At 45.7% G+C, this 25,597-nt stretch overlaps 2 protein-coding genes across 7 annotated transcripts in view; one reads left to right on the plus strand and one right to left on the minus strand.

Annotated features, from left to right (window-relative positions):
* Positions 1–1,801: 1,801 nt before the first annotated feature.
* Positions 1,802–25,003, minus strand: LOC140586380 (uncharacterized). Of its 3 annotated transcripts, none has more exons than XR_011988200.1 (2): positions 24,947–25,003; positions 1,802–4,168 (listed from the first exon to the last, which is right to left on the minus strand). XR_011988200.1 is itself a non-coding variant. In XM_072708240.1 (2 exons), exon 2 carries the CDS (start codon positions 19,831–19,833, stop codon positions 18,928–18,930), a length of 906 nt encoding a protein of 301 aa, XP_072564341.1. In that variant the 5' UTR covers positions 19,834–20,757; positions 24,947–24,991; the 3' UTR covers positions 17,240–18,927. The 3 variants fall into 3 exon arrangements, 1 of the variants encoding a protein (XP_072564341.1); XR_011988201.1 differs by lacking the exon at positions 24,947–25,003 and adding an exon at positions 11,611–12,038; XM_072708240.1 differs by lacking the exon at positions 1,802–4,168 and adding an exon at positions 17,240–20,757 and having other exon boundaries at positions 24,947–24,991.
* The window catches only part of LOC111838794 (homeodomain-interacting protein kinase 2-like), a 65,043-nt gene continuing 64,124 nt past the window's right edge, over positions 24,679–25,597 (plus strand). For all 4 annotated transcript variants that reach the window (XM_023802117.2, XM_072708239.1, XM_023802120.2 and 1 more), the window contains exon 1: positions 24,679–24,820. The gene's annotated coding sequence lies outside the window, so the exon portion shown is untranslated. The remainder of the gene's footprint in view (positions 24,821–25,597) is intronic.

A 25,597-nucleotide genomic window follows, 5' to 3' on the forward strand; every position in this document is an offset into this window, starting at 1 on the left:
TGTTTCTGCTTTTTCTTTTGTTTGTGTTTTGTCTCTAGGGGCCACCGTACAAGACCGGTTTCGAGAACTACAGCACTAAGGTGGAGTACCTGTAGGAACAGACAAAAGGAGGGGGTGTTGGCTAATGCTGGATGTCACTGTTGCCCTATCCATACAATAGTGTTGTGAGCTTGTGATTTAGTAACCATGAATTGTTCCTGGAGGACATCTTCTCTTCTTTGCTATTTTTACACAACACACACTACTTGTGAAATATAACAAAAAAGAAGTTCTAATACAGCCAATCAGGTTTTCACAAATCCTTCAAATGTCATGGAAGATAACTTAAGGGATGTTTAGCTTAAAACAGAGAAGCCTTAGAAAGGTTATCTGACAGAGCAAAACCCAGAGCCCTTGCTCTCAACCCCCACAGACCCAGCCTCATTTTCAAAGTCAGCTTTGTATTAAGGTTCAGGATGCAATAAAAACTGCAACACCTCCCTCATTACATCTGCGTCACTGTAACACACAACCAGGGCAATAGATTGGCCAAGGGTATAGGTTTGGTTTTTAAATAAGTAGGGACCCAATCAGTCCCAACCCCCCCCCCCCCCCCAAATAGAGAGAGAGAGACTTTATTGTTGTCATTGTATCAGAAATATAACTAAATTTGTTTTTGGTAACTCATGTTACATTAAGAGTGCTCCCAGTATACATTAAGAGTGCTCCCATGGTATTGCTAGGGACATATCCCTACTGTCCATACCTAAATCTACACCCTTAGCCGATGCATATAGACTTCTCTACACAGCCACTGAATGCACCATCTGCATCGCTGACTCAGACACACAACAAATTCTGTTTCATTTCAGCTCATTTGCAGTAAATAAGAACATGCATTATTCATCATGGGGGTGTGTACTGTCAGGAGCATTCATACTTCTACAGGTGGACAATATAAGGAAATAAGGAAATACAGTCCTGGTTTAGCAATTTATCACAGGGACAAGTGGATCTCAAATAAGCAACATGTAAAGTACAATTCCTTACCACCATACCTCCTGCAGTCTAAAGACCATGGCTGTTCCTGGAACAATGAAACTAACGCCATGGAGCCAATCTGTCCTGGTTTCCTATAAGCTTTAATCACATAAGACAGGAAAAACAGAAAAGCTGCATCCATACTATACTGCAGAATATCTGACAACTGTAAAATATCATGTGACACCAGTGTACCCAGAGGGTGGCACTCTGGGTCTGGGATGGTCACAGAAGTGACTCTCCTCCAATTACTGTGGACACTTACCCAGCTGAGGCTCTGTAACTAATGCACAGGCAAAGAGAAAGATTCATTAGCAGAGGAAGTTTCCATGGACTATTAGCGATATCAAAATGCCAGACAAAGACCATGTATTAGCAACAAAGACCCCATGGCAAAGCAGCATGAAGCAATCTGACAAATCTGAGACTGCCGTTAGCCCTCTGTCATGTACTTAATGCTGGTGGCATGCTCAGTCACAGTCCTTCCCAGAATTTCAGAGTCAGTGGAGAGGGCACCTACATTGGTATTTTCCAGCTGTGGGGCCCTGGGCCTGGCCTCCGGGCCGCATGTGGGTCCCGCCAGCACTCCAAGCTGTCACTGTCACCAGCATCAGTCAGCCATCTCCACACAGCGCCCCCTGGGGACTGACTTCCGTTCCAGCCTGTCAGTAAATCTGTCTAGGTGTGTTTGGTGAAAGCACAGAAGGAGCAGAGCCCTAGTCCCACTGAACAAACAGCACCCCCAATCCCCCTGAACCCCCCCCCACCGCAAGTTCTCTGGGATGGCTGATGTATAAACACATCTGATATCACGTTTGCCCGCCGCAGAGGCAAAGACACCCAGCGAAGTACATGGGGAACTTACACATTCACACACGGATACATGGATATACACACACACAAATGAGACATTCATACACTCATACAAAGGGGAGACACACACCCCACCCAGAGTGTATATGTGTGTGTGTGTGTGTCTGTATGTGGATGAGCACTTCAGGATCACTGTGACGTGACAGGGACTCCTGGACAGCCATCTGTCGCCATGGTAATATCAGAAAGATAAAAAGAGAGCTAAAACCAGAGGTGCATCTTTGCTTTCCTCCAGGTGAATTTTGACACGTGCTCCTGATGCAGTACTGGATTGGCATCACTGGGGACACAGCTGTGCACATGGCGTGATGTGATTAGCATGGTGTGATGAACAGGCCATTGAGCCATGTTTAATTAAGAGATAAACATGGCTGAGGGCACAGGTGTGACCTCAAGGCTCGGGTGGTTTACGTGACTGGCAGCACCATGTTTGTGTTGAGTATGCTTGTGAGGAAGGGGGGATGTAAACAAAACAAACACACAATGAAAAATAAAACATGCTCCTATCAGCTACCACCATAAGTCACTGAACACAACAAACCACCCTGAGTCACAGAACAATAAACCACTGAGATTCACAGAACATATCCAACTATCAAGAGTTAGAAGACAACAAACCACCACGAGTCACAGACCAACAAACCACTGAGAGTCACAGAACATATCCAACTACCATGAGTCACAGAAGACAACAAACCACTGAGAGTCACAGAACACAATAAACCACCATGAACCACACAGTACAAATGTATGGTTTTCTGGTGCAGAGCAAACACATAATATTTTAGTTTGAATAGCGGGAAATAGTGAGTTTATACACAATATTAGATGAGATTATACATATAAGTATTAACACATACAGAAACACATCTGTCCATCCATCCATCCATTCATCCATTTATCCCAAGGGTTGCTGAGGGCTGGGAGCCTATCCCAGGCAGCAAAGGGCTGGGAACACCAGCGATGGGATGCCAGTCCATCACAGAGTACACAGAGCACACACTACTGATAATTTAGAGACGCCAATTAGCCTGACTGCTTGCAGGAGGAAATCACTGGAAAACTGCATGACAAGAGGAGAGAATGCAAACACCACAAAGAAACACAGGAAAAGGGGAATCCAAATCAGCACCCCTGCTGTGAGGTGACAGGGATACCCACTAAGTCATGGTGCCTTCTCAACAGTAACACACAATGACCTGCACGCAGAAGGCTACAGAACCATAAGTCCAAGATGTCCAAAGACAGAATGGTTAAGCAGGTCTGCCAGTGTGGGTGTGATCTGGACTGTTCTTACCAGTGTATTTCAGTTTGAAATTAAGAGAGTGCAGAAGTGAATGCATAAAAAAGTGTTGGACTCTTTAGAGTATGTCAGTGCAAGACTACAGGTGGCCAGTAGAGGGGCGCACTGTCTCATGAACGAGACACCAGCAAAAGTCAAGAGGGTGCCTGGCTTGCTGGAAAAATCTGTGAAAACTCAATTCATGGTGTGCCGCTGGTCACAGACACCATAGACAACCTATACATAAGAACATAAGAACATAAGAACCTATACAACGTACAATGTCTCCTAATAATACACAATAATACTGCGACATACAGTACTTTACAGTTTAAAGAACTTCACAAGCTTTATGTTTCAGTGAGTTTTATATGGTAAAAAACAGAGTGGAAAAAAACAGCCTAGTTGTCCTGATGGAGATTAACAGTTACGAAGGAGCTCTTTTAATCTGGAACCAAATGACTGCAGCAAGCCTCAAGTGGGTAGAATGCACCCAGACACATCATTTATCGGTTGTTTATTATGCTTCTTTTTTTGTTTTACTGGGTTTGGGAGCTGCGCAGTACACTTCCTTTGTCCGCCATTCTGCAGCTGTCTTTTTGTTACTGCTCTGCCGTTGGGGTCCTGAACGAGCCTGGCTTGACACCACACTTTAAGACATTGCAGCAAACTCTGAAAACAGCCTGCTCTCATTAAATCCGAACAGAACCAACATGTTCTGTTCCCACTTCCAGTAATACCAGCCCTGTTGTTAAACTTCCTTTGCTGCTGGATGCCAAAAATAGCTCCCTGTATCTCCAACACAATCTCAGGCCCATTTCCCCCATAATGCAGTTAGCCACACTTTTGGGACGATAAACACAATCACATGAACTATGTACTATCGCAAACTTCTGGCCTCCGTGGTGATCAGTGTGAGGAAGTCTGTCATCACCTCCATATCTCAGAGCCAAAGGGCTGCTTCTGAGTGGTCGCCAAGTGGTCACTGGTCTGCTGTGGACAAAGAGGAAATACCAGGGTTATAGAAGGAAACAAGAAGAAGAGAAGTGCACAAAAACACCTTTGAGAAAAGGTCAGTTCACATTTTAGGAGTCATTCAGATCACTCCAACGGGTTCACAAACATTTTCTCACGAATGAAGAAGCAGACCCAGAGCCTGAATGCAACCGTGATTCCTGCATAACAAGGGAGGTCCTGACAGCCGACCCATACTCCTTTCCTCATGACGCTGTGAGTCCCAGAAGGAAGCTGCCTTCTTCCCAGAGGCCGTGAATCAGTCAGCAGTGCTGAGGGATTAGCTAGACAGGCCTGTTGCTCTCTTCCTGCCACTCTTCAGCGCCTGCTGGCCTCCAGACGACCCAAATGAACCCGATGGCACCACAGTGGGGATTTTTATCCTCTGAACGACACTGCACCCAAAGTTTACTGGTTATGGCAACGGACAAACAGGGAGAATGCCCTCTACTAACAAACATAGGGCTCAATGGGGCAACGCTACGCTCTGCAGAAGTGTAATTGACCAACCTTATCCCCCCTTTCCAGGCCAGAATGACACCAGGTTTCCTACAGTGTTCATTCAGCCAAAGTGTCTCCTTTCCCCTGAGCCCAAATGGAGATTAACACTCCACAGAGCCCCGAGAGCCAGACACCTCAAGTCCTGCTACAGCGGACACTCAAGTTCTGAATCCTCCTGTCCAAGCCAGTGTTGAAAGTGCCACCAGCTGGCTGGGCAGGCAAATAGACCCACCACTAGCAATGGCGTGGTTATTGATGACCAGCTACCAGGATGGTGATCTGCAGCAGGTCGAGCAGGACTAATACTCACCAGAGCTTATAACCAGCAAAAACAGACCAATTCAGGTCCCGGCATCTTGAAGAGAGGCTTTGGGCACTTAATGGATGGTGTCTACCAGGCTCTTTGTCAAGAAGACGGTTGAAATAGTAATTTGGCTGAACAGCATCCAGACCCGTTAGAATCTTATAGACCTGAATCATATCCCCCCTTAGTCTCCTTTGCTCAAGGCTAAACAGATTCAGTTCCGCTAACCTCTCCTCATAAGACATTCCTCTAAGACCAGGAATCATTCTGGTAGCTCTTCGTTGCACCTTTTCTAAGGCAGCAATGTCCTTCTTGAGGTATGGTGACCAAACCTGCACACAGTATTCTAGGTGGGGTCTTACCAAGGAATTATATAAGTGTAACATCACCTCCCTTGACTTAAACTCCACACACCTAGAGATATAACCCAACATTCTATTGGCCTTTTTTATTGCTTCCCCACACTGGCGAGAGTGGGACATGGAAGCATCAACATACCTACCTAGATCTTTCTCGTAATCAGCTACCTTTATTTCAGTGGAACCCATAAAATATCTGTACTTTATATTTCTGCTCCCTGCATGGATTACCTTACATTTATCTGTGTTAAATTTCATCTGCCAGGTATCAGCCCATTCGCTAATTAAATCCAAATCCCTTTGAAGCCTCTCTGCTGCTAGATCAGTATCTGCTACACCGCCCACCTTGGTGTCGTCTGCGAATTTAACCAGTTTACTGTATGTATTTGTGTCAATATCATTAATGTAAATTAGGAACAATAGTGGTCCTAAAATTTAACCCTGCGGTACCCCACTATGAACGGAGGCCCACTGTGACATTGTGCCTCTAATAACTACTCGCTGCTTCCTGTCAGTTAGCCAGTTTTTGATCCAAGCTGCCACAGTTCCTAAAATCCCTGCAGCTTTAAGCTTTAGCAAGAGCCGTTTGTGGGGGACAACATCAGAGGCCTTCTGGAAATCTAAGTAAATCACATCATAGGCCTTTTTGTGATCAATTTCACTTGTAGCTTCCTCAAAGAACTCAAGTAGATTCGTTAAGCAGGATCTACCTCTCCTAAATCCATGTTGGCTATACTTTATAATGTTATTTGCATCTAGGTAATCTACCATTTTCACTTGAATTATAGCTTCCATTATTTTTCCAGTAATGCTAGTTAAACTGATTGGCCTATAGTTTGCTGGATTACTTCCATCCCCTTTTTTGAATATGGGTGTTATATTAGCATGCTTCCAATCTGATGGTACCACACCTGCAGATAACGATTTCTGGAATATTAAAGTTAAAGGTTGGCTAATAATATCCCTCATCTCTTTTAAAACTATAGGTAAGATGCCATCAGGCCCCTGCGATTTATTTATTTTGAGTTTAGCTAGGCTTAGTATCACATCAACCTCAGTTATACATATATTGGTCATAGACGATGCTGTATTCGTATTAATTGGTGGTAAGTTGCTTGTGTTCTCTATTGTGAACACCCTTGAAAAATAATCATTAAACTCATATACTATATCAATTTCATTATCAATTATAAGTCCCTTACTATCCTGCAAATTAGTGATTTCAGCTTTTAGTGCTCTCTTGGAGTTAAAATATTGGAAGAAACCTTTACTGTCATGCTTAGCCTCCAATGCAATTTTTCTTTCTACATCCCTCTTGGATAGCCTAATGTCATTTTTTAACTCTGCCTGTAGACTTAGATACTCCTGCTTAATTTTGAAATCATTAGTTATTTTCCAATTGTGGAACAGAGCCCTTTTCCTCCTGACTTTATTCTTAATTTCCTTAGTAAATCACCTTGGTTGTCGTTTCCTAGATTTAGTTTTGCTGGAAACAGATATGAAGTCCTCTTGCACTGGGACGTTTCACAATGGTGACATTCCTCAGACAGAAATCTAAACTACATTTGACCTGGGAACAGTAACACACAGGCCGTCTGGAGCTTCCACGTTTTCCTCCAGCAAAAAATGGTTCCTCGGAAAGCAAAAGAGAGCATGGTTTCTGCAGCCCAGGGAAACTGATCAGCTTAAATCTATTCAGGTAGTAACAGGCCCTGTACTGGAACTGAGTAGGGAACAGGGAACAGAGTGGACCAACGTTTGGGTGCCATTTCACACATTCTGGCTTAATTTCCTGTGTTCGGCCGAGAACCACAGAGGCAGCAAGCTGTCAATTAATTAAGGATTTGGACCAGTAGCCTGAAGGGTTCTGGCTCAAATCCAAGAAGAGTTCTGATGTTTTACTGTTGGACAAGCGGGCTAAGTTTAATGGCTTTAGGAAATACCCAGCTGTCCGAATAAATGGGGGGTTGTTAGCTAAGTGAATCTACTGATGTTATGGATCTATAAACTATATAAGGATATAGTAAGTATGTATAATGACATGCTAATGATATGAATACAGAAGTATGTAAAGATACAGTGGAACCTCGGATTACGAGTAACACGGTTTACGAGTGTTCTGCAAGAAGAGCAAAGATTTTTAATAAATTTTGACTTGGAAACCGAGCAAGTCCTGGTTTACGAGCGCCAAGTATTATCAAAAATCATATGGCACACATGCGCTCCTTGTTTTTCTTGTTTTCACGTGCGCTCGGCTTCAAAACAGGAAGCGAATGTGTGCGCTTCTTGTTTTGATGCCGAGCGTACGTCATCACAACTGAACCAATGGTTATTCACTTTCTCACACTGCGGAATTGTGGGTAATCGTCTCCCATGCTCGGTCTCAGTCAGCATGCCTCACTCGTATAGTCAAAATTTTGTAGAAAAGCACCACCTGAATAAGGGTGTAGCAGTGCGAGCGATGAATCTGTTTAACGACAATGCAATGTCCTCATTACAGTATGTATAATGACATGGTTATGATGACTCAGTGATGGGCTTTGGCACTGAACCTGAACACAGTTTACACCTTGCTTTTAGCAATCAAGCCTGCTCAGTCTTTTTCATTAATGTTAGCATGACCAGGGGGGTTAGGCAGCCAGTTGACCTCAAACCCACAGAGGGTTTTTCTCCATACTTGGAAGCTTTTGATACCTCTCCCCATCTGGCTTTCTTTCTTTCATTTTTTTGTCTTCCCATTTCCCTGTTTTTATATTGGTCTGTCTTAATGTTATTGGAATGTATCTCAACCCATGCAAAGTACCTTGGGCCGACCCTGTTGTGAAAGGCGTTATATAAAATAATTTGAACTGGATATGAATACAGAAATGTGTAATCATATTAGGGTACAGTAATTACTGAGTAATGATACAAATATTACGGGGGTTTAAAAATGCATCAATGTATCATAAAAATTAATTATTAAGGTGGAGATTCAATGCATTGGTCTGTAACATAAAAATTGGTTTTAATTGATTTTGGTTAAAATCTTCCTTCAAGATACTCCTGCTTCCTGCTTGTGTGCTCTCGCATTCACATGCAAAGTAGCAATGTTGGCATGCAAATTGCAGAAATGCAGATGATTAATATTCATAAAGGAAGCTCTGCGTCATGATCTTTGCGCTATGACGCTTTGTTCTTTTTTCTAACTACAGTAGAAAGACTCTCAGGTAGCAAACCAGCTAGCTAAGTAAAAAGTAATATTAGTCTTGGTAATGTATGATATATTGGGTAACATATCAATATCAACTGATATTTGTTAAAAATTAAGATATTGGCATAAGTCAAATGTGCCAAACTAGGTCGATATTAAAGCTTTATCAGTATTCAAAGTCAAAAACACCAGAGCTAAACACAAAACTACTACAGTAATGGAGGTGATTACATTAGACGAGCAGTCTAATAATCTCCTGTGGTGGAGGGATTTGAATGGCTTATTCACCACTTATAACAGGTGTCAAAGTACCGGCCGAAGACAGAATTCATTATTAAATCTTGCCCACCCCTACTCCATAAGTGGCTAAGAGGTTAGCCAGTTATCTGTATCAGTATTGGTGATACTGGTGAAAAAATATATCTGTAGTTGTCAAAACTTCCATATCAGTGCAATGCTAGGTATCCTAGGTGAAAGCAGCCAATCAAATGGCACTTCCTTTATGTGTTTGTTTTTATCTGTGCAGTTCAGTAGGTGGCCTTTTTGACAATTTACACTGGCTTATTTTCCGTTTTTAATAATAACAACAATAAAATAAATGTTCAGAGTCAGTTCATTGCCTTTACATGTATTCCATTACCGTTTTCTCAGTCACTTTGGTACATTTCTCAGATTAGAAATGAAATTCTCATAACTATTTGTACATCCTCCACATCGAGTCACTTGTGCACATCATAAACACAAAGGCTCATTCTTTTGGTCAAATTGCAAATGCTTTGGCACAGTCATGCAAATGATTATATACAATCACGTGCTGATTCCGACATTTTCAATTGTTTATGCCGTGTTGGTCAAAATGTATTATACTGGTAATGTGTTGAATAGTCTTATCCCCCAAAACATCTAGGCATTATTTCATTGTATAAATAATTACATACAACATGGTTGAACTAGTTGTCATAATGTCAAGCATATTCTCCATACATCTCTATTACATTTTTTTAAAAGGCATCCTGAATTGATGAATTGCTCTCAGTTGAATCTTGACTTTCACCAATAGAGGGGAATGTTTAATGTGCTAGATCAACCAATGATCAACCAGTTCTATAACATAGCTCAAAGGTGCATCTCATGAACATTCAGTTGGCAAGCATATATTGACAGAGCACAATACACACAATTGACAATGGCACAACTGGCAATGGAAGAACAACGAGGAAATTAACAGGGTCAAAAACTGATAAGAAGAGGAATAAGGCTACATAATGGAAGGGTAGGGAGGCAAAACAGAGGAAGAGGTAGAAGAGGCTAGGAACAGAGGCACATTCCTGATGAAATAAGAGCCACAATTGTGGACCATGTCTTCAATCATGGTGTTACAGTGGCCGAGGCTGGTCAAAGGCTGCAGCCGAATGTTGGGAGAACAACCATGTCCTCAGTCATTCAAACATTTCATAAAGATAAGAGGTATGTAATCCAACGATGTGCACTGTCCTGTACTATTGTATACTTACTGCAGTGCTTCATGTTACAGTATTCTATTTGCATTTTACAGTAAATTTACCTTATACAGTTACATTCTGGACATATACTGTAGCATACATGCATATGTATACATATTTACAGTGAGTACATATGCAAATGTGTGTGTTATACAGGGTTCCCCCTGGAGTTTGATTTCAATTCTTCAATTTTCTTTGTATTTTTGCTTCTACTGATCAAATTCTTCACTTTTTTTCAGCATCCGTTTTTTTTAGTCACTCTCTCGCCGCTTCTTAATAAATTAATCATTAAACTCACTGAATATACATCTCTTCTGACAATCACACTGTGATTGGTCAACTAACGGCATGGGCGAGTCACGAGTCTACTTGATAAGGTTGGGAGAATCGTGAATACTGTGTAAAAATTTGCGTGTTGAAAACATAATGTATAGTACGCATTTCGGAAATAATGTTATAATTACTATATATATATAAGGTAAGCTAATACTTTCCCGGTGTTTCATAGTACCTTTGAGAGGGACATTCTAAAACGCTTAATGTGATCACCAAATTTCGCACACACACATCTGGTCATAAAAACTTTCACCTGACAAAAAATCAAAACCGAAATACAAGGAATATGGACTTTATTTTACGTTAAGCGTTTTCCCCTCCATTGACGCCCATTATAAGGAAAAGGCTTAATGTAACTTAAAGTACCAAGACAGCCACCAAAAATCACCAAATTTCTCACACATATATCTGGTTATAAACACTTTCACCTGACAAAAAATCAAAACCGAAATACAAGGAATATGGACTTTATTTTACATTAAGCCTTTTCCTTATAATCGGCGTCAATGGAGGGGAAAACGCTTAACGTAGTATAAACATGGGCGTAAATTTCATTCATCAGTAGGGGGGGACAATAAATGCCTTTTTCTCATGAGCAATTTTTGAAGGGGACACAAATAATACAGTCAAATTGTACTTATAAAGATATGTCCCCACAATGAAAAACTTTGCTTCTATCATTATTATTGTAGCATGGAGACTGTGTCATTATGGTTATTTTCAAAGTTTTTCTCAGGTTCAATGACAAAGCAGATTTTTCTTCAAAACTATTTATTGCATTGTTTGTTATGTTGTTTACAGTCAAGCCATCAACATACAATAAAATTTAAACATGACTGTTTAAATGCATAATAGATATTGATTAAACAAAAAAAATACAGTGGGGTCAGTTCGGACGTAGCACAGTGCTCATTTAGTAAATGCACGGCTAAACAATATGCTAATTGTGGGCGTTAATGTTAAGTTAACATTATGCCAAGTCGTCACAAATAAAACAATGCATGGGAAACGGCTTTGGCGTGTTAGTTGCAGTGCACTATGCAACAAGCTATTGTAAACAAGCTAACGTTAACTAGATAAGTAATATTTTAATCGCTAATATAGCAGATTCGTGGAAAATTACATCGGTAATCAGCATTTTTGCCGCAAGTAATTTATGAATGAGTCTGCATCAACTACATTAAAGAGAATCGCTTTATTTAAAGTGAATAAAATACCCTACTTACTGGAGTTCAACATTAACTGAGCCGCAGCCACACACCTGATTCGTGTGCGTAGAGAAGGTGAGATGACCTGGGAAAGCAGGCAGTTGGCCAAACCACTGTGAGGAAGGGGAGGGGGAACTCAACTGTTTCTCAATGCATTTTTTGCGTTTGGTTTTTTTTTCTACTTACAGAATTATTTTAGGTATACATACATATATTTTTCACAATAGATAGTGCGATTATTTTTTTTTTAATAATTTCTTTTGGGGGGACAACCCTCGGGATTTACGCCCATGAGTATAAAGTCCTTATTCTTAGCATTTCGGTTTAGATTTCTTGTCAGGTGAAGGTGTTTATGACCAGATATATGTGTGAGAAATATAGTGATTTTTGGTGGCTGTCTTGGTACTTTAAGTTACATTAAGCCTTTTCCTTATAATGGGCGTCAATGGAGGGGAAAACGCTTAATGTAAAATAAAGTCCATATTCCTTGTATTTCGGTTTTGATTTTTTGTCAAGTGAAAGTCTTTATTACCAGATGTGTGTGTGCGAAATTTGGTGATTATTGGTCGCTATTTTGGTACATTAAACCACATTAAGCGTTTTCACATTAAGCGTTTTAGAATGTCCCCACACCGATCGATAACATTTGCTACTTTTAGAACGGCCCATGCTTATTTGACATGGATGATCGACGATCGTGTGTCCGGGGCGCGGGGCCAGTTTTGATTAGGCCCTACGGGTGCTACGGTTGAAAATTGGGAAAAAATGAAATTCGACTTTTCAAAAATTCAAAATTCGTCATTTGAAAATTGAATTCGCCAGAGTGACGATTTGATGCCGTTTTTCTTCGTCACCATGGGTTGCGTTTTCGTCAATGACGAGAGTGACGAGCGGCAGCGGGAACCCTGGTTACAGTATATGTACAGTATAACTGTACTGTTGAAACTGATATGTCAGACAGAAAAAGTATGACTTTTCAATCATTGTCATCAAAACGTTAGCCATAGTTCACATCAGAAAATACTTACCAAGTGCACTGTTCTACTGACAACATGGCTAAGCATTTTGCACATCTTGTTCATAAACGATGACTTGTCATTCTGATGGCACTGACAAGTTCATTGACATTAATATTTACTTTTGATGGATAAACTAAGGATTTTGAGAAAGTTACAGGCTTTTGCAGGTAATCCATCATGTAGTGCTGTTTGTGCAAATTGTTTTGAGAAATGCACTTACTGTTTTACAAATGTTAAGGATGATTCTAGAAATGTCCCAACGCAACTGAGAAAAACTGTAATAGTGTGTAATAGAGTTAACGGTCATATTTATAAATATTTTTAGGGACTGATTGAATTTAATCATGGTTCCTGAAATAACTGTAACCAAATCAGATCACAATGGGGCCTATAACTATTTACACCTCTAGTGAATGCAGAAGTATGTAATGATGCAAGGCAATGTTAAGTACAATGACAGAGCAATCCTATGAATGGATAGTGTGTAACAATGTTAGGGTACAGTAAGTATAATAAGTTCACCAAACCCTACAGACACAGTAATTATATTATATGAATTCAGACGTGTATAATGACACAAAGTCCAGTAAGGACATAGGCACAGGGTTTTATAATGATGCAAGTATAATGACACATTAATTAAGGATCCAAATGAATAGGTCTACAGTGAGGTAAGTATAATGGGACAGTAATGGGGCCTGTGATGATATTAAGCCCCCTGCAAGATCTGTCAAGGTGGGGGTACACAACAAACAAACAAAAAAAATAGAAACTTGGCTTATGGAACTCATCCCGACTCCCCGTGTCCTCCACCCTCCCCAACCTACATGGAGTGTCCTTATCTTCCTGGTCTCTTTAAATGCTCACATTCTCAGTGTTGACAGCTCAGGCTGAAGTGATTCAGTCCAGGTTGACTAAAAACACACACACCAAAGATAAACCCTGGTTGAGGTCCGCCCTATGTCCTTTCTGCTGCTTCCTGTTCTTATTCTAAACCTGGCAATTCCCACACATTTCTATTTTGATACTGATATAATTAAATTGGTGGCACGCAGACTCACTGGGTAAAGTGGCAGGTTTTCGTTCCTAGCTGCGCATGTGTGTATAGTTTTCTCACTCTCCCCCTGTGGGCCTGCTCTGGGTACTTTTTGTCTAAAGAAGTTCCAAATCACCCCCGAGGTGTGCCAGTCCTGTGCCATCTATTGTGTGCCCTGTCTTATGTCTTGTGCTTCCTGGGAGAGGCCACGGATCATGGTGAACCAGACTGACTGAATGCTTATTGAAAATGTATTATATAATTAAAGAGATATAATTAAATGCGATAATCCAAGGGGAGGCCATTCTACCAAAAGGGGTTAGGAAGTAGGGCACACTGCCTGTTGCCTGAGCCTTGCGAAGGAGGAGGGGAGGTCACACACAGGATCGCACAACACTCCACAGTCACGCTATGGCAGCATGGAGATATAGCGGGGGGGGGGGGGGGGGGTTTGTGAGGCCACAGGCTTGGGTGCCGGTCAGTCACATGGGCAATGAGAGATGTGAGGCATCAGGGGAACAATTGACACTTTTTTTTCAGAGAGAAGGGGAGGCAGGAGCTGCCTTTGTGTCCACAGCAGGTTATTTGATGCGTGCTCACAACATGCTAACAAATACAAATTACACTCAGTAGCAGTTCTAGGTTGTAAGGCACTCCCTTTCAGCGACCCCCCAACGAAAAAAAAAGAAAAAAACAACAACATTCCGCTCTGTCATTTTTATTGACATTTAGAATGATACAAAAAAGAATAAAATTTAAAACTGATTTCACTAACTGCATCAGTACTGTACGCAGCACTACTTGATAGATTCCCCTGCTCCTGCTACCTAAGGCTTCTAGTGGGATGACCTGAGGTCAATTCAACCCTGCACCCCTCCCCATCTCTTACTTCTGAGTAGAGTGGCAGCCTGCCTATCTCACAAACTAGAATCAGGGCATCCACTCTGATAAGGTTAATTGACCCACATGGTGACATGATATCATTGACGTGATGAGATTATGAGTGATAGGAAATCAATCGCGCAAATGTCAACATTCCAAACTTTTTGTTCGGATGCCCTGTGCCAAACCTGACAGGATGCCACTCTGGGCAGCTGCCCACGTTGCTCATACCTAAATCTGCCAGGGCTTACACTTATAAATCTACTACTAAGGAACCTTAACTCATTCTTTTATTTTATTAATTTTACCACACATTTTTTTATTGATTTTTTTGTTGATTGATACTCTTATACAACTATTTAAAATTATGTATAATAATTTTGTATGGCACAGGTGAGTTCAAGAAATCCATCATTACTCTCGGTAATGTACAGACATTCAGATTCTGGTGCCTCATTGGGTGACTTTGATCAAACAGAACATTACAGTACATGCCATAGAGTAATACAGAGAGAGCTAACTTTCAGGTGAGAGGCATGGGCAGCCTGTATCACTGGAGTGGAGATAGCTACATTACATCAGGTCAGTCAGGGAAAGCCTACTAGAGAACACAATGTGCCCACTCACATGACCACTCTAGGGTGCCAAAATCCCTGCAAGGGTTTATCACAAAATACAATGTTCCCCCCATTTAATACTGACGCTGTATTTAAAACACCACCCTAAAATATCAACATCAAACAGCCTTATGTCATCATCCACCACCACCCGAACACATTCATCCCTACATCACCTTTCACTTCACACTCTACACAGACCCCCCGATATGTCTGCATGCATGCATGCGCCCCCCCCCCCCCCCCGAAGCATAATAAGCCCTTGTTTTCAGCCAACCATCTGTCCTGAAATGCCCAGTGGGGATCTTGGCATAGGTCTGCAGAGGAGCCGATCTCCATCCTGTGTTCACCTTTCTTGAACTTTCTGGGACATAAGGCAGGGTGAGTGGTGTGTGTGCATGTTACTGCAGCATAAGTAAACATTACAAGTACAAGCATCCGGTCACGCCCAAAGGGGCAGAACCTGACAGGTGCAACACATCCAATGACGAGTAACCACCTCTAAAAGCAGAGCAACTCCAGACACTCCTCGCGAAGTATTGTGCTGATGTTACGAAGCCATACCAAGCATTCTACTAGTCTCTCGTCATCCCGCTTTCCCCTGCCTTACCTGTTTGAACCTTATCTGTTTACCTTGCCTCCTCAGACCCACTCCCGTCCTTGACCCACCTGTCCTGCTGAGTCCAGCCTCGTCCGTTCTCCCCTCCTCGTGTTCCTTGGTCCTGTGTCTACCTGTCGGATGGATTCCCCTGGCCTCGACCCCGGATTACGGACACCGACTTCGATTTCAGCTCGCCGCCTCTGTACCTTCCTGTCAGCCCTTTAACTGGGCAATCACGCCCTTGCCTTTCGCTCTCACTCTAATTTCCCGAAGTGTAAAGCCTGCATTCCCTTTCTTCATAGAGCCCTTCCTGTTATTCTCCGAAGCCAGTCTTATTAAAGCATTGTTATCCCTGCATTTCTGGATCTCCGTTTCCCTTCTTGCCCCGACGTAACACATCCCTTCTTGGCGAGCGGTAAAGCTGGTGTCACCGTGGAAACCACGTCTTTATGTGGACAAAGGACAACACCCTTTAAGTACTTAAAATCCCATCCCACTTGTTTGCCAGGTAGCACCTTTCCTGGGCTGAATCTATATCTTAATTTACTTAAACCCAATAACTTGGATACTTAGCCAACGATACCTTTAACCCAGATGTTCTTCTCAGTACTGACAACAAACATATGCTGTAGGCTGCTTCTAAATTAACTTCATTATCCCACTGCACTCATAAATGTACATTGGGACAGAATTGTGGACCCCAGCATACTCATAAAAGATTCATGCATTCAGGTTTGAAGCATATAGTGTACACTAGGGGTGGAGCCGAACCCGAATACGGTATTCGGAAAGGCACAAATAATGTGTTTTTTACGAATACTTATTTCGAACAAATACTTTAAAAAAAAATTGTATTCGGGAACAAGAAAAACTTTATATTAAAAAGCTGCGTTTCCTCTTGAGACCGCAGTGCATGCCCGGATGAGTGAGTGAGTGAGTGAGTTCAGGAGTCGGGGGGGGAGTAAAAGAGGTGACTGACACAGGCTGCTCCACACAGCAACAGAGAAGACTCGGCTGAGCGAAAAAAAGACTTAACTGTATCACTATTTTTGTTGAATAGATTTTTGTACCTTAACTGGGTTCCAGAGGCAGTTTATAACTTTTGGGAAGCGGAGTTTGATCGGGAGATTATTCCATTACGCTGCATTATTGACGTCTGCAGTCAGGTGTTCTCATGTTCGCTCTGTTTACGTAGCTCTGTTAGCTCGGTAATTTAGACAATAGGCTGTTGAAAGAGTAACGTTAACGTTTGGTTAAAAAGGTTAAAACAATGCTTGTGTAGTTGTGTCGAATTGTATGCACTTATACGAGTTATATGGTACGTTTAAGTTACTCTGTCTACTGCATATCCATAATTATAATTAAAGAATACTTACACTATAACGTAAATTAGAAGTGCAACGCAAAAAAACTGGATTTTTATGCCTATTTTGAATTTTACTCGAATACGAATACAAATACAAATACTTTTCCCCCTTCAACAAATACAAATACAGATACAAATACCGGCTGCTTTGCACACCCCTAGTGTACACAGACTCAAGATGACTGCCACAGGAGTTTGATTCTGTCTGCACCAATTCCTTACTCACTCAAACTGTTAGTCAGTGTCACCTCCACAGACATGCCTGTGTAGTCTGACTATGAAGCATGTTTTATCATGAAGGGTGGTTACATCCAAGTATACTCACCCTGCCTAAATTGTCTGCTTGTTTCCATAGAGATTTCCAGGTATTGATGCAGTGGAGGAATCAAGAGGCTTGGAATTGGACCAAACAAAATTTTATTAAGGTGTGTGCATCCATCCATCCATCCATTATCTCCCGCTTATCCGAGTCGGGTCGCGGGGGCAGCAGTCTCAGCAGGGAAACCCAGACTTCCCTCTCCCTGGCCACTTCATCCAGCTCCTCTGGGGGAATCCCGAGGCGTTCCCAGGCCAGCCGAGAGATATAGTCCCTCCAGCGTGTCCTGGGTCTTCCCCGGGGCCTCCTCCCAATGGGACATGCCCGGAACACCTCACCAGGGAGGCGTCCAGGATCCTAATCAGATGCCTGAGCCACCTCATCTGACTCCTCTCAATGTGGAGTCCCTCCCGAATGACCGAGCTCCTTACCCTATCTCTAAGGGAGAGCCCAGCCACCCTGCGGAGGAAACTCATTTCGGCCGCTTGCACTCGTGATCTCGTTCTTTCGGTCACTACCCACAGCTCGTGACCATAGGTGAGGGTAGGAATGTAGATCGACTGGTAAATCGAGAGCTTCGACTTTTGGCTCAGCTCCTTCTTTACCATGACAGACCGACGCAGCGCCCGCATCACTGTGGACGCCGTACCGATCCGCCTGTCGATCTCCCGCTCCATCATCCCTGAACAAGACCCTGAGATACGTAAACTCCTCCACTTGGGGAAGAACCCCATCCCCAACCCGGAGAGAGCATTCTACCCTTTTCCGGCTGAGGACCATGGTCTCAGATTTGGAGGTGCTGATTCTCATCCCAGCCGCTTCACACTCGGCTGCGAACTGTCCCAGCGAGAGCTGAAGGTCACGGTGCAATGAAGCCAACAGGACCACATCATCTGCAAAAAGCAGAGACCTAATCCTGAGGTCACCAAACCGGACACCCTCAATGCCCTGGCTGCGCCTAGAAATTCTGTCCATAAAAACTATGAACAGAATCGGTGACAAAGGGCAGCCCTGACGGAGTCCAACCCTCACAAGTCCGACTTATTGCTGCCCATGTGGACCAGACTCTGGCACCGGTCATACAGGGACTGAACAGCCCTTAAAAGGCAGCCCGGCACACCATACTCCCGGAGCACCCCCCACAGGACTCCCCGAGGGACACGGTCGAATGCCTTCTCCAAGTCCACAAAACACATGTAGACTGGTTGGGCAAATTCCCATGAACCCTCCAGAACCCTGCGGAGAGTATAGAGCTGGTCCACTGTTCCACGGCCGGGGCGAAAACCACACTGCTCCTCCTGAATCCGAGGTTCGACAATTCGGCGGACCCTCCTCTCCAGAACCCCCGAATAGACCTTACCAGGGAGGCTGAGGAGTGTGATCCCCCTATAGTTGGAGCACACCCTCTGGTCCTCCTTCTTAAAGAGGGGGACCACCACCCCGGTCTGCCAGTCCAGAGGCACTGCCCCCGATGTCCACGCGATGCTGCAGATGCGTGTCAACCAGGACAGCCCCACAGCATCCAGAGCCTTAAGGAACTCCGGGCAGATCTCATCCACCCCCGTGGCTCGGCCACCGAGGAGATTTTTAACCACCTCAGTGACCTCCACCCCCGAGATAGGGGAGTCCCCATACTCTGCTTCCACATTGGAAGGCGTGTCGGTGAGATTGAGGAGGTCTTCGAAGTACTCCCTCCATGACCCAAAACGTCCCGGGTTGAGGTCAGCAGCACCCCATCCCCACCATAAACAGTGTTGATGTTGCACCGCTTTCCCACCCGGAGCCGCCAGATGGTGGACCAGAATCGCCTCGAAGCCATCCGGAAGTCGTTTTCCATGGCCTCACCAAACTCCTCCCAAACCCGAGTTTTTGCCTCAGCGACCGCCGAAGCCGCATCCCGCTTGACCTGCCGGTACCTGTCAGCTGCCTCTGGAGTCCCGCAGGCTAAAAAGGCCCGATAGGACTCCTTCTTCAGCTTGACAGCATCCCTCACCACTGGTGTCCACCAGCGGGTTCGCGGATTGCCGCCGCGACAGGCACCGACCACCTTACGGCCACAGCTCCGGTCAGCCGCCTCCACAATGGAGGCGCGGAACATGACCCATTCGGACTCGATGTCCCCCGCCTGGGAGAAGTTCTGCCGGAAGTAGGAGTTGAAACTCCTCCTGACAGGGGATTCCGCCAGATGTTCCCAGCAGACCCGCACTATACGCTTGGGCCTGCCAGGCCTGGCCGGCTTCCTCCCCCACCAGCGGAGCCAACCCACCACCAGGTAGTGATCAGTTGACAGCTCCGCCCCTCTCTTCACCCGAGTGTCCAAGACATGCGGCCGCAAGTCCGATGACAGGACTAAAAAGTCGATCATCGAACTGCGGCCTAGGGTGTCCTGGTGCCAAGTGCACATATGAACAAGGTGCGTGCAACACAGAGATTTACAGTGTACCAGGAAGTGGGCATCATCTGAAGAGATCAGAAATCCAGTTTCCTTTATAATACAAAGGAAACTGAGGGTTGGGGCGTGGGGGGTGGGGGGTGAGAGTCCCAAGGTCACCCTGTATCACTGTGGTGGGAATTACTGACATAAAGAGGCAGATTGCACAGGTCTGTCCCTGTATACAAGCTCTCCACTTCATTACTTCTGGAGTTTTAAAACAAGGACATCATATCGGCAAATAAAAAAAAAAGGGTCTGAATCCTGTAAAAATAGAACATTGTGAAGGAGAGTTAGGACCAAGAACCCTACCCTACTCTTCAACTTTTCATGCGGATTACCCATGAGGTGCACCACACATTAACAGGCCAGCCATTAGGTGTGTGACCAAGTTGAGGTTTACACTTTGTCACCTGGAGCTGATCTGTTAATTTTTAGAAGGTGCTACCTGACAAAGAGTCATTACTCTAAAAAGATGCGTCTTCCATTCCAGAAGTCATGAAGTTATTATTTTGGCAATAATATGCACATTTAATCCAACCTGTACAACCTTAGTGTCACGTTCGGTGACGGAGGCAAGCAGGGAAGCAGGAGCGCAAGCCAGGACTTCAGGTAAACTGGGTTTAATGAACTAAAACAGGCAAGCACGGACAATCACGAGACAATACAATGCCGGATCTGGCAGACATGGGGAGACGCGGACTAATATACACAGGACTAGGTAAACGGAACAGGCAACAGGTGAGAACAATCAGGGCTGAACACGAGGTAATGAGGGGGGCGTGGCACACATCGGGATCGTACGGAGCGGGTTGTGACAGAACCCCCCCCCAAAGGCGCGCACACCGGGCGCGCCAGAGGAGAGGCGACGGACGAGACGAACCGGGAAAACAGGACCTGGAAGACAAAAAGCAAAAACATCAACGAGGGACGGGGAACAGGACAGAAACACAAAACAAGAACAAGGACCAAACGAAAGACAGGACCTGACAGAGGACGGGGAACGCAGACAGACAGACCAAGAAGGGAGACACAGAAGGGGAGAAAGGCGGAACAAAAGGGCCAGGAGTGAACAAAGGAGGAACACAGGGACGAGGAGCAGAGACAGGCGGGACAAACGGAAAGGGAGGAGGAACAAGGGGAGCACGAGGGAGCCCAGGCGGGCGACGGGCAGCGGTCGGAGGGGCTGCAGGGGAGAGGGAGGAGGGAGCAGGAGGGGACCACCCAGGAGCCAAGGGAACGGGACGAGGGAGCGACGGAGGGGACACGGAGGGAGCAGGAGGGAACACCGGTGCAGGCAGGCAGAAGGGGGAAGCCGCGGCAGGCGGAGGCGCAGCCGGAGCCGGCGAAGGCGCCGTCCGACGCCCAGCCGGAGCAGGGGGGCCCAGAGGCGACCGACATGGAGCCGGAGGAGGGACCAAGGACCGGCACCGCGGAACCAGGGGGGGACCCGGAGGCGACCGCCGACCCCGAGCCGGAGGAACCGCAGGTGGCCCCGGAGCCCCAGCCAAGGCGAGCGAGGGCGAGCCAGGGGGCAGGGCGGGCGGGAACCGGGCCCCACGCCTATGGCCCCGTCCCTTTCGGGACACTGACAGGCGGGGTCCTAAGGGGCGTGGGTCCCTGCAGGGAGAGGGATCTGGGGTCCATAGGACGGCCCCCGAGGGATCCCACTCAAGGTCCCCCTCAGGGACAAGAGTCTGAGTCTCGGGCGGGGCCACGGGCGTGGCCATTGCAGCCGGCGGAGCTGCCGGCGAGCAGGGCTGGACCGGCTGGACAGGCAAGCAGGGCTGGACCGGCGAGCTGCCAACCGGGGACGCCGCGGGCAGAGCAGCGGCAGCAGCCGGCGATGCAGCCGCGGGCGTGGTCGTAGGCGGTGCAGCCAGAGGCCAGACGGGCGAGACGGGCAGGTCAGGCGAGCGGCCAGCAGGGGGCGCTGCAGGCAGAGCAGGGGCCACTGCAGGCGCCTCGGGCCTACGGTCAGCAGGGGGCAGGACAGGCGAAACAGGCAGTTCCGGCGTCGGCAGGACAGGCGAGCAGGAGCAGGGCTGGCCGGGCAGGACAGGCGAGACGGGCAGGTCAGGCATGCGGCCAGCAGGGGGCGCCACCGCGGCCACCTCAGGCCGTTCCGGCACCTGCAGGACAGGCGAGACTGGCAGTTCAGGTGCCGGCAGGACAGGCGGGACAGGCAGTTCAGGTGCCGGCAGGACAGGCGGGACAGGCAGTTCAGGTGCCGGCAGGACAGGCGAGACAGGCAGTTCAGGTGCCGGCAGGACAGGCGAGACCATCGTGCGGCCAGCAGGGGGCGCCTCGGCGGGCGCCACCATCACGCGGCCAGCAGGGGGCGCCGCCATCACGCGGCCAGCAGGGGGCGCCGCGGCGGGCGCCGCCATCACGCGGCCAGCAGGGGGCGCAACCGCGGCCACCTCGAGCAGAGCTGCAGGCAAAGCGGCGGCCGCAGCAGCCGGTGCAGCTGCTGTCTGGGCAGACGGGTCAGGCGGGTCAGGCAGGACAGGCGGTGCCGCGGGCAGAGCGGCGGCCGCTGCAGCAGGCGGTGCCGCGGGCAGAGCTTCGGCAGCTGCAGCAGGCGGTGTCGCGGGCAGATCGGCGGCGACAGCAGCAGGCAGCGCAGCCGCGGGCAGATCGGCGGCGACAGCAGCAGGCAGCGCAGCCGCGGGCAGATCGGCGGCGACAGCAGCAGGCAGCGCAGCCGCGGGCAGACCGGCTCTAGAGACCCGGGGAATCGCGTCTCTCACCGGGCTGATCCCTTTTCCGTGCAGGCGTTCCGGCCGGTACGGATATGCCTCCCGCGGAGGCGGCATCTCACCGTGGACGCTGAGCAGGCGGGTAGCGGCGAAGTCATCCCAGGGGAGCGGTGAGCCCTCATGCTCCCTGGCTAACTTCCAGGCAGGGAGCAGAGTGCAAGCCCCCAGGAAGAGAGACGGAGCCTCTTCCTGCTGCACTCTTTGTTTGTTCCGCCTCTTCTTGCCGCTTGCAGCAGAAAGCGGAGCCACCGCGAACACTTCGTCCAGGCTCCGGGCGACGCGTTCGTCTCTCCGCCGCGTGAGCCGCTCACTCAGACGGCGTATGAGTTTGCGTGCCCGCTCGAGCGGGTACTGCTGTCCGGGCGGGCGCTCCTCCGTGAGGAGGTCCGCGCCCCGGGTGGCCAGCTCCAGGGCTACAGGATCCTCCAATACTTCGGGTTGGGAGCGCCAAAACACAAAGTCTTGCAGGAGACCGAGCCGGTGGTGCTCGGTCTCCCGCGTTGTGCTGTGGGGGAGATCCGGCATTCTGTCACGTTCGGTGACGGAGGCAAGCAGGGAAGCAGGAGCGCAAGCCAGGACTTCAGGTAAACTGGGTTTAATGAACTAAAACAGGCAAGCACGGACAATCACGAGACAATACAATGCCGGATCTGGCAGACATGGGGAGACGCGGACTAATATACACAGGACTAGGTAAACGGAACAGGCAACAGGTGAGAACAATCAGGGCTGAACACGAGGTAATGAGGGGGGCGTGGCACACATCGGGATCGTACGGAGCGGGATGTGACACTTAGTCTGTTCTCATGCTGATATTACGTTTTCCACAGCAATAATAAAATACATGGAGGCACAAATTGTTCATTAAACCTGAGTACATTGTGTACGAGAAGCATTCAGGACAAGTCAGACTTCTGTCCGCATCTGTGATCCCTGCCATTAATCTGACACATGTACAGACTTTACCAAACACACGTACACAAGGGGAATAGCAGAATAATTTCAGAATTTCCACCCCTTATCTTTTGACACTGAATAAATAATAATAATAATAATAATAATAATAATAATAATAATAATAAATGTCTGATTCACAAAGAATGCTTTGCATACAGAAAAAAGAACAAAAGATATTGTGCTGCTGGTAAATCATTACAATCTCCACAGAACCTCTGCAAGCATTGCTGCTGGTGAATATTCATGAATTATTTCATCCTAAGATTGGAATTTCACATGCAAAAATGGGACACCGTTCACAGTATTAAGCAGCATTTTAATTGCTGTTAAATAAAGGTATTGAATCAGTCCTTTCGTTGTTTTTGCGCATATTTATTCATGCCCTTTTGTCATCTGAAATACATAAAGAACAAGCCAAGACAGGACCAAAGTCACATGTTGACCATTTTCTGTGTCAGACAGCGTCACATAGAATGTTGTTCTTCATTAAAAATGAAATGATAAGGTTTTCAATCTAAAATCTAGTCTTCCTTCTCTAAAATTGACGTTGTGCTGTCAAGACATTTAACTTTTTCCACACACCAGTTATATCTTAGGTGTAATGGGTAGCAATGCAAAAAGTCAGTTGAAATCATGTTGCAACATGTCAGGCATCCATCAGAGTTGGCAGCTTCTGTAAAACTGATACAGGTGATCCAGTGCAGGATTGTGGGAGAGAAGCCGTTGCTACCATGAATTTCATGAATCTCAATAATAGTGCATTCCTTCGTCAAACACTGGACAAAATGGCAGTGTCACTGTACGGTCATTTGATGACAAGAGGCAGTCTGGGACGTTGATGCCGGATCAGCCTAGCCTAAAATAACAAAGCTGTCCCAGCAAATATAGCCTGAGGAACGTGCCAAATAAACGAAAATAAATAAAAATCCTTAAAACTGTATGCTTTAAAAGCAGACTAATGCTGCTGCTTTCTGCAACACTACACAACAGTGTTTACCAAATTAATCCGAACACTTCGTACACCTCTATAATTTAGTAATTATCCTTACTATCATTTACTGCTTTTGTAAGACTTCGATGAAGCTAGCATTCATTACAGTTTAGAGTGAGTACTTTCTCGCATAGCAGCTAAACAGGAGCGGCGGAAACAAGGTCTCATCCACCGAGACAGAAAACCAGCAATCGACAGCCCTATCCCCAACAAAATTTCAAGCAACGTTAATGTGCTGCTGAAGGAACTGGTATGCTACCGATTTACCAGTATGATAAATAAATACACTGTAAATAAATGTTATTAAATATCAGTACATGATACTATATTGCGAACATTATGAATGCCAACGTGAGTGTTGTTAATGCTGTCTTACCTCCTCGTCAGTTTAGATGATGATCGAGGCACAAGGTTTCATTAGTCTTGTGATCATTGTAGTCCAGTTTTTGAGAACTACAATTGTACATAAGCCTTATGGTACTTGTAGTTTTAATTTTGACTGAATTTTAGTAAGTTGCATGGTGATAGCAAGATATTTTCTAGTTCTACTGTTTGTTAAAAATCGGTATTTGCAACTCTTTGATTCTGTATTTCTCTGATCAATATATTTAAATAACACTTCCCACAAAGCGGTAAAAGCTAATGCATCAGCACTGTAACTTATATTGCAGAAGCTCTTAATTATTATAAAATTACATACAGTAAATAAATGTGAAAGTTGTTTACCAATAATACTTAGGCTAATACTGGACCATTTCGTACGTGTCGCTATTGAATGACGTAATAACTACTTTATTATGTAATTAGTGGCAAAATACTATTATACGGCGGCACAAACCAATGCAAGAACTGTTTTATTAAATCATCTTTCAGTAGGTTAAATTCAGATCTTGATTTGAACTATGAAAAATCACATTTGATCGCTATCGAAGAGAACTATGTAATTTACAATGTTGCTTTTCATATGCTTGACGGGAATTTGATGATAATTTACTGTTACTCCAAACTCAAGTAATTTCCAGGCTAA

This window comes from Paramormyrops kingsleyae, unplaced genomic scaffold (genome assembly GCF_048594095.1).
Source record: "Paramormyrops kingsleyae isolate MSU_618 unplaced genomic scaffold, PKINGS_0.4 ups47, whole genome shotgun sequence".
Taxonomy (NCBI): Eukaryota; Metazoa; Chordata; class Actinopteri; order Osteoglossiformes; family Mormyridae; genus Paramormyrops; species Paramormyrops kingsleyae.